General features: G+C 58.5%; 2 protein-coding genes across 2 annotated transcripts in view; both read right to left on the bottom strand.

Annotated features, from left to right (window-relative positions):
• ANKRD63 (ankyrin repeat domain 63) overlaps nt 1–204 on the bottom strand; it is a 1,168-nt gene extending 964 nt beyond the window's left edge. Inside the window, exon 1 of the mRNA XM_011932717.1 lies at nt 7–204. Within this exon, the coding sequence (XP_011788107.1) occupies nt 7–204 (198 nt within the window). The remainder of the gene's footprint in view (nt 1–6) is intronic.
• A 5,302-nt stretch (nt 205–5,506) lies between these two features.
• The window catches only part of PLCB2 (phospholipase C, beta 2), a 20,686-nt gene continuing 17,659 nt past the window's right edge, over nt 5,507–8,533 (bottom strand). The window contains exons 27-31 of the mRNA XM_011932715.1: nt 8,373–8,449; nt 8,189–8,284; nt 7,629–7,686; nt 6,897–6,983; nt 5,507–6,547 (exon numbers count right to left, since the gene is read on the bottom strand). Coding sequence (XP_011788105.1) covers nt 6,344–6,547; nt 6,897–6,983; nt 7,629–7,686; nt 8,189–8,284; nt 8,373–8,449 — 522 coding nt within the window. The 3' untranslated portion in view covers nt 5,507–6,343. The remainder of the gene's footprint in view (nt 6,548–6,896; nt 6,984–7,628; nt 7,687–8,188; nt 8,285–8,372; nt 8,450–8,533) is intronic.

Raw genomic sequence — 8,533 nt, 5'->3', positions numbered from 1 at the left:
CCGCACGAAGCGCGCGCGCAGAGCGGGGTCCGGCAGCCCCACGGCCACCATGAGCGGCGTACGGCCCTGCTCCGCGCGGCAGTCGATGATGCTGCGGTCCAGCGCATCCAACACGAAGCGGGCCAAGTGCACTTTGCCCGCCTGCATGGCCTCCAGGAAGGTGCGTGTCCCCGCTCGGGGACACAGGTCCTTGGGTTTGAGCATGGCCCCGACCGCCGCGCCCGGGCTGCCTGGCAGCTCCGCACGGGGGCGCCCCTGTTCTCGCGCCCCGCGGGGCACCGGCCTCCGCCCGCGCTCTGATACCTCTCCCTCCGCGCGTGGGCGGCTGCAGCCGACGGTCCCGAGGTTCCTACTCCGGTGTCCCGGAGGCTCCGACTGCCCCGCCGCTGCTGGGCCGTACGCTTGGCGTCTCGCCGCTCCTTCCCCGGGCCTCCCGCCTGGAGGTGTTGATTGCTCGCTACTCCGGGCTCCGCTCCTGGCCCGCCACCAGACGTCGGCAGCCGAGGCTCGACCCTCTCCGGGCTCTCCCGCCGCTTTCCCCGTGTCCGGCGCCCCTCAGTCCTCGTGGTTTGGAGCCGTGCCACTCACCCGCACCCAGGGCAGCCCCCGCTCCCCCGCAGCGACGGTGGCGCCTGCCGTGCACGCCTGCCTCCAGCCCTGGCGGGGCGCGCCGCTCCTCAAGCTGCTGGCGCCGTTCCTCCGCCTCCTCCCCTCTCGCGGGGGCCGGGCCACGCCGGGGCGCTTGCTCCTTTCTTGGGGGGCTCGGCGGCGTGGGAGCTGCCGCCCGCCTAGATACCTGACTTTATAGACTTGGGGGTCTCCATGGCAATGGCTGCCCTGGAAGCCGACTGCCCCGTCAGGGCAGAGACGGACCGGGCGGGGGAGACCGCTCCTGACCCCCACCTCTTCGTGGCCCACGAAGTCGGGGAGCGGCTCCTCCTCCGCGCTCCGCTGGGAATGCGGCGGCGGTTGCGGGGCGGGGGCGGGGGCTGCTCGCCGGGGGCCACATGCACCCGACCGGGCCAATCCCAAAGTTGCAGTCTTCTCTCCCCGCTCTCCGCCCCCACCCGAGTCCGTGCCCTCGGCTCCTTAGAAACTGGCGGGAGCTCGGGCTCGTCGGGGAAGACTGAGAGCTGCCCCCAGCAGTCCAGGGTGAAAGGAAATGGGACCCCATGAGCGCAGAACTGGACCACGCGCGAGCTAGGGGTGGCAGCGAAAGGCGGATGAGGAGTAACTTGGGGGAGGGGGTATACGTGCCGCAGGTTGGGGGCGCTCAGCCTGGCTGGAAACTGCTACTCGAAGTGCAGAGAATCACGCACTCACACACAATTGTTCCTCCCGCACACGCTCCGTGGAACGAGAGGTGGGGGCCGAGTGCACTCTCCAATTTCAGACGTCTCCAACCCCGACAACGCACGCGCGTGTCAACTCCCGGTGGCTGCCTAGCGGGCAGAGTGTAGACGCCCAAACCAGGAAGAGGCTCCTTAGGACCCGGGAGTGCCGCGGGCATGTTAGGAGTTCCCTGGCGCCGCCACCCTGGAAAGAGCTAGGGACCCACGCGAGGTTGCCTGCCCCTTGTTTCTCCCTTGAGCACAAAACAACCCCCAGGCCACAGGGTTCTGGCTCTGACCACTGGCTGGCCCCTAAGGACAGGAGGCGAGCACAAGTTCCATTTGCTGTAAGATGCTTAGAGAAACCACTGCATCTCCTCTCCCTCCGGCCAGCAGGTCCCCCTCGGTCCTGGAGGAGGGGGATGATACACAAGCCTGGGCGGAGCGGAGTTAGGGTGCAACAGAGCCTGGGTGTGGGTGGTGGGGAGGGAGTGAGTAGGGTTGGAATGGATATTTGTAAAGGAGCGAAGCAGGTATCAGCTGCAGAATTGACTGAGACTTTTCATGAGCCGCACATTTTGTTGCCGGCAGCGGTAAGAGAGAGGCAGAAGCTCGGTTCTGGATGCGAGACGTTCCCCCTCTTAAGAAGACAACACCGGGACTTAAAAAGTGGACGTTGTCATCTGAGGGCTGAATACATCTGCTAAATACCTACCAGCACAGTCCTTGGATGAAAAGATGGAGTTGTGAGGAGGAGAGGGCTCTGGGGCCTTGTAAAGATGGGACTTCCAGGATGTGCGGGATCTGGGCTATTTCCAAGGAAGGAATCCCAGGCCCCGCGCAGTGGCTCACACTTGTAATCCCAACACTTTGGGAGGCCCAGACGGGCGGATCACGAGTTCAAGGGATCGAGACCATCCTGGCCAACATGGTGAAACCCCGTCTCTACTAAAAATACAAAAATTACCTGGGCGTGGTGGCCCGCGCCTGCAGTCCCAGCTACTTGGGAGGCTGAGGCAGGAGAATCGCTTGAACCTGGGAGGCGGAGGTTGCAGTGAGCCAAGATCACACCACTGCACTCCAGCCTGGGTGACACAGCGAGACACTGTCTCAAAAAAAAAAAAGGAAGTAATTCCAAACGGGTTCTGGAGGCAAAGGCTTGGAAGCAGGATAAACCTTCAGGGGACACTATTGAGGGCTGCTTTAAGGGGTCCCTTCCTATCAGAGATGGGAAATACGGAAAGAATGATGGTGTTCTCAGCCTGAGCAGATGCTTTGCAGTAGGAGATGCCTGGGGAAAGGTACTGGGCATAGATGGGCGTGGCAAGTGGGCTCATGGCCCTGCACCCTAAGCCCCTTGCCTCTCTCCAGCTCCCAGGCTCCAGTGATGTCTGTCTTGAATTTGGCGCCCAGGCCGTGGAGCAGAGGCTCCCACTCCCCTCTGTCACGTGAGGAGCATGTGATGTGTACCTGCACCCACTATGAAGCCCCCCTTTTCTCTTTTTGCATTTGTTAAGCCTTTGGTCAGGGCTCTGCCAGTTTTCTTTCCTGGTGTCATAGAAAGGCCACAGATCTGACATCAGCGTTAAGTCCCAGCTTGAAGGCATTTACTAGCATTGTGGCTCCAAGCCTGCATATTCTCAGCTGCAAAATGAGACTGATAAATACCAGCCCTGCCTGCTTTACACAAGAACAAGTTAGAGAGTGTCAGGGAAAGAGCTGCATAGTTATTTCAATTTTTTTTGTTTTGTTTTGTTTTGTTTTTTCTAGAACTGCATAGTTATTTAGAGTGCAGCCCTCAAAGCTGCTCCCGCCCCCAGAGCTAGGGCCCCTTTCTGGGGTGGCCCCCAGGAATGGGTACAGACTCTCCACCCCCAATAACTGGGCAGGAATGCTCTCCTTCTTTACTCAGCAGAAGAAAGGCTTTTCTTCCCTTTATGACTCAACTTCTCTTTTCAGCAGTGTGAGGGAAATTGCTTTCTTTCCTTCTATTTCCAAGGTCAGAGGAGGGAGCAACCCTGGAACCTGCGTGTGGCCCACCAGCCTGACAAGCCATGACTCGCACCCCCCAGGTGGAGGAGAGAAACAGTAGAAACCCCGAATGGGCACTTTCTTGGTCCTGAAGAGCCCCTCCTCCCTGAGACAACTGAGCTTCATTTCTGTCCCTGTTCCCCGTGGTGGATTGAGACAGTTCCAGGGAAGAAGAGTTGGGGCAGAAAGTGCTGTGCTGGGTACCCTTTGGAAGGAGCAGTTGGTTCCCATGGCAGGAAGGGGGTGGTGGTGCCAGGTCTCGAGCCCTGGAGCCTTTGCTCTGACTTCCCTGTGGGCTCAGTATGTTCTGAACAGAAAAGAAACAGCAAAGCTGAAAAAAAGCTGAGACTTTGCTGCAGAGCACAGAGGCACCAACAGCCGGAATTAGAAGCTGTCGCTTAGGGAGCTGAAGGCTGACAAGAGATGGAGCCCAGGCAGGCAGGGGGCAGGCAGACACGTCATACTCACCTCCCCTCTTCTCCCCTCCCATCCCACCGGCTGGGCCTGTCCCCCGAGCAGGCTCCAGGCTGGCAAAAGGGCTCCCTCCCCAAGATGCCTCAGTGTGGTCTGTCACTGTGTCTGCAACTGCCTCCTTTCTGGGCCCCTTCTTTCCTCAAGTGTCACCAGCCCCCTCACGCTGTCACGTTGCACCAGCTTGGCAGGGTTGGGCCTGGTGGCACGTGTCTGGGAGATCCAGAGGGCTGCTCAGGGGATGCAGGGGGCGGGGTGAGTCAGCAGGGGACTTGAGTCTGAGTCAGCAATAGGATTGGGAAAAGGGTAGAGACCCTTCTCTTTGTGCAAAAGGTGAAACTGAGGCATGAGGGGTGAAAGGGAGCCTTGACCCAGTCCCATAGATACATAGCAGTGATGGAACCCAGGTGTCCTTCACCTGCCCCAGTACCCCAAGGGAGGGCGTCAGCTCTTCCTCTGTACATCCCCTGCAGCAAGGGACTAATTTCATCTCCAAGGCCCAGAGATGGCATTTGCCCAAGGGGCACCTTGCCTTTTTGGGAGGAAAGCAGGGAGGCGGGTATCCAGGCCTGGCCACATGGGAAGGCCCCAGTCTGCTGTGCAGAGGCATCTCCAGGGGCAGAATTGCATCGCCTTCCCCATTCCTGGGCCACCCAGCTCCAAACTGGGAGCCCAGAGACTCCGCATGACCTGGCCCAGAGGCGAGGGGAAGGCAGCTTTTCCTTCTCCTGAACAGTCATCAGCAAAATCTGGGGGCTGCCCAGTGGGCTCCACTGAGCTCTGGCTGTGGCCTACGTGTACATGCCTGGGTCAGTGAGTTCCTCTAGGCCTGAATCCTCACCTTTACAGCCCAGTGGCCGGCAGAAAGGTTGAACATAGGGCACTGCCCTGGGGTGTAGGTGGTCTGCCCCAGTGTATCCAGTCTGTAGTGATGTAGCGAGCAGGCTGATCAATGCTAGGCCTTAGCCCAGTAAATGATCAGGCCCCTCACCTCACCCTACAGCCAGGGCCTGGTGGAATCCCAGAGGTCAGACTCCCAGAGGGATGGGATGGCAGGGTGGGGGCAGGAGGACCTGTTTACCTTCCAGAGGAACAGGTGCGCACAGCTAATGGCATCTGCTGTAACTCTAATAAGAAAACAACCTCTTCCCAGAATCAACCCCCTCTGCCTCTCCTAAGACAGTGCCTGTCCCTATTTGGGATATGGGATCATGTCATCGGTGCAGTGAGTGGCTGCCCACCAGCCCCTCTACAACAAGTTTTGAGGTCAACCAAAGCTGCCATAGGGGCCTGAGCATCCACCTACTCTGTCTTCCTAAAGGGGCCTAGATTGCCTAAAAGTTTGGAGTTCCCCCAAAATAGGGGACATCTTTGTACTCAGCTCTTCTGCTCCAACCCTGAGAGTGGAAACAATGAAGGGCCACATCTGTGTGGGGGCAAAGAGGGGGTGACATAATTTTCCAGTGATCGTGGCATCAGGGCCAGCAGAAGGGGAAATGAATCCTCTTCAAGCCCAGAGGCAGGGCTGTTTCACTGGACTCTGGACAGGACCTAACCCTGGGTTCAGCTCACAAGAGATTTTTTTTCCCCCAGCCTGTTTCATTTCAGGGGCACTCCACTACCCTGCTCCCCATTTCCTACCTGTAGAATAGAGACCAGGCTTAAGCAGGAAACACTGGGATGAGGTTCTTTAATAGGAGCAGGAAGGAGAAAAATAAATAAACCTCATAAATTCAGGAGAGCAAATGATGCCGACGTTGTCAGGCAGGCAGCCTGAGAGGGGTACATGCTAGGAAGAGTCTGCCCCCAGGCCTAGGAAGAGGGGTGGGCCAGGTTCAGGGTAGACGAGCACCCGAGAGGCCACTGCCCCTCGTGACTCAGCCAAGCAGGGCTGAGGCAGCTTTTCCATTTCAGCCTGCCGTTCTGGACAAGCAGAGGGGAGGGGAGGGCCCTCAGCCAGGGAGTGGCCATCCCCAGGGAGCTGTGAGGTAGTGCCAGGCTCTGCCTCAAGGAGTGGACAAGGCCAACTCAGGGCAGGCCTGATGGGGCCTGGAAGCCTGGCAGAGCTGCTAACATTGGGGCTGGAGGGTTTGGGGCTAGAGTGGAGGTTCCAGGTGGGTGGGTCCAACCCTCCAGGTGAGGAAACTGAGCCCAGAGTGGGGTACCACTGGTTGCTCAACAGGAAAGGCAGAGCGGGGCCAGGACCCCACTTTCTGCCTCCCAGTCCATAGTCTTTTGCCTTCAACAAATATATGACACTTATCTAGAGATATGGGGGTAGGAAGTCAGCTTGAGAAGACTTCTACGCCCCAGAGAGGCCCTGCTGTGAGGGTGCCTAGGTCCTGTCTTGGCCTCTGGCCTGGCCGTTGAGGAGGGGGCTGCAGCGTCCAAGGCAGCCATAGGTTCCCACAGCCTCAGAAGGCTGGGGCTCCTTTTTCCTGGGGGAATAGAGCCACATCCCAGAGAAGGGGCTGAACATCCTTGCTAAATATCCCAGTGGGATGGGAGCATCAAAGGCGGCTCTCCTGGGCATCTGCCTTTGCTATGACTGGGTCCCGCTCACACAGCTCTGGGGGGCACTCGCAGTCCCTCTCAGGCTTGTCCTTGGTCTCAGAGGGAAAGCAGGTCCTGAAGCAGGCCCTCACCGACTCCTTCACCTCTGCCTCCAGACCCTTCATCCTGGCCTCATACTCTGCCAGCGCCTCCTTCTGGAACTGTAGAGACAGCAAGGACCCCTGCCTGGCTCAGGAGGGCCCCCTGTCCACCCTCGCTCCCTGGACAGTGGGAAAAGGAGATGCCCAATATCCATGTTCGGAGCTCCTAGGAGACTGGGGTGAGAGGCGGGGTGGGGGAGTGGTGGAGCCCATCAGGAGCCTGTGAAGAAAGGGATCCCAGCCAGGCAGAGATCTGCAGAACTGCCTCATTTGAAAGGGCCTCGGGACCCCACAGTGAAGGATGATGGCTCCTTCCCTGCCCTCTGACTGGCAGCTCCCTGGGGCAGGGCCCCTTTACACCCCAGAACCCATTCAGTTCTGCTGGGGGCCCCAGTAGTGAACCTGTTACCTGCTTTTCCATCTCCCGTATCTGTTCCAGGCAAGCAGCCTGCTTCTCTTCCAGCTTCTCCTGGTGCCTCTCCAAGTTCTCTGTCATCTGGGTGGGAGTGGATGGCAGAGAATCAGGACAGCACAGACGCGCAAGCTGGGTCAGAATCCAGCTGTAATCCCAGCTAACTAGTTGTAAGACCTTGGGCAAATTCCTTAACATTTAGGTAGTTTTCTAAATTTGTAAGATAAGGAAAGCAGCACCTGTCTCACTGGACTGTAAAAGATTATACAAGACAGCTCATGTGAGGCACCTGGCAGAGTGCCTGGCACAGGTCAGGACCCAGTAGGTGGCAGCTCTGTTCTGTGGTGAATGATCCCCAGGGGAGCTTCAGGTCCATTCTCTCTTCTAACTCCTTGGCACCTCAGGAAGCCTCCTCACTCCCTCTTCATCCCCCGACCCTTGCCACTCCCAGCCTCCCCTGGCCCTGATACTGGCGTTAGCCCATACCACTTCCACACATGAGAACTGGCCAGAGACAGACCCCTTCAGGCTGGTACCCCAACCTCCATACACAGGCCAGAACCCCAGGATGTCCCCTTCCACCCCAGCTGCATGGACAGTGCTGGACAGTGCATCTCCTAAGGGCAAAGTCAGGGCCTGGGGCCACCCCTTCCCACTCGTGAAGAGAGATTGTGTGTGTGTGTGTGTGTGTGTGTGTGTGTGTTTAGGAAGAACACAGCCCTTACACACCTGCTTGATCACCTGCACCACTTCCTGGATGTGGGAGTTGTTAATCTCTCTCTTCAACCTGTTGGTGTAATTGGAGTTTTAGAAAAGGGAGAAAAGCCCCAGGGAGAGGAGGGTAACATGCAGGCTACGCAGGGTGCAGGCAAATGAGAAATCCAACATAGGGCAGGAAGCAGCTGGGGGCAGGCGTGGGGACCCAAGGAGTATGTAGGGGCCACTGGGAGTCATGGGGCCCTCTGAGGGAACCATTTCCCCACCAAGACCCGCTGTCCTTTAAGGCTTCCATGGGAAACAGTGTCACCACAGTGGACAGGCTGGGGTCCCAAGGCCTCAGCTCCCTCCCTGCAGGCTCAGCTGCCTCCAGGGCTCTGCCCCTGTAGTGTTGGCCTCCGTGTTTTGTCTGAGGAGGACACTCTGATCAAAGGTGACAGGTGGGATCCGCTTTTTGGAGAGCCAGGGGACAGGTGCATCTTTGGGAAGTGAGTCAGGATCCACTTGTAGAGAGGCCCCTTTCCACCTGAAGTGGGGTCTGCCCAGCCCTGGGGCTCCCCTCCAGGGCTCACCTCTCCTGGGCCATCTTATCTGTGGTGACTTTGGTCATGCTCTGGATCCGCTCCAGTCTCTTGGTCTCCAGCTTTTTCTTCATCTCTTTGGTGTCGCTGCAGAGAGACAGGCATGAAGGAGCTGTTTTGGGCGGCCGAGCCCTTGCTGGGAGGTGAGGCAGGTGTGGGAGGGAGGCAGTCGTACATCTCCGCCATCTCCTTCAGGGCCTTCAGCTCTGCCGCCTGTTTCTCTCTGGCCAGCTCCATCATTTTGGAGATTTGCTGCAGGGAGAGGAAGCAGGTTTGGCGAGAAGCCCTTTGTTGTGCAAAGGGAGTTCGGGGTAGGGGGGTGTCGGTGGGAGGGTG

This window comes from Colobus angolensis, unplaced genomic scaffold (assembly GCF_000951035.1).
Source record: "Colobus angolensis palliatus isolate OR3802 unplaced genomic scaffold, Cang.pa_1.0 Scaffold97, whole genome shotgun sequence".
Lineage (NCBI taxonomy): Eukaryota > Metazoa > Chordata > Mammalia > Primates > Cercopithecidae > Colobus > Colobus angolensis.
Note: the sequence above shows the minus strand (reverse complement) of the source record. Positions and strands in the feature narration are given on the sequence as shown.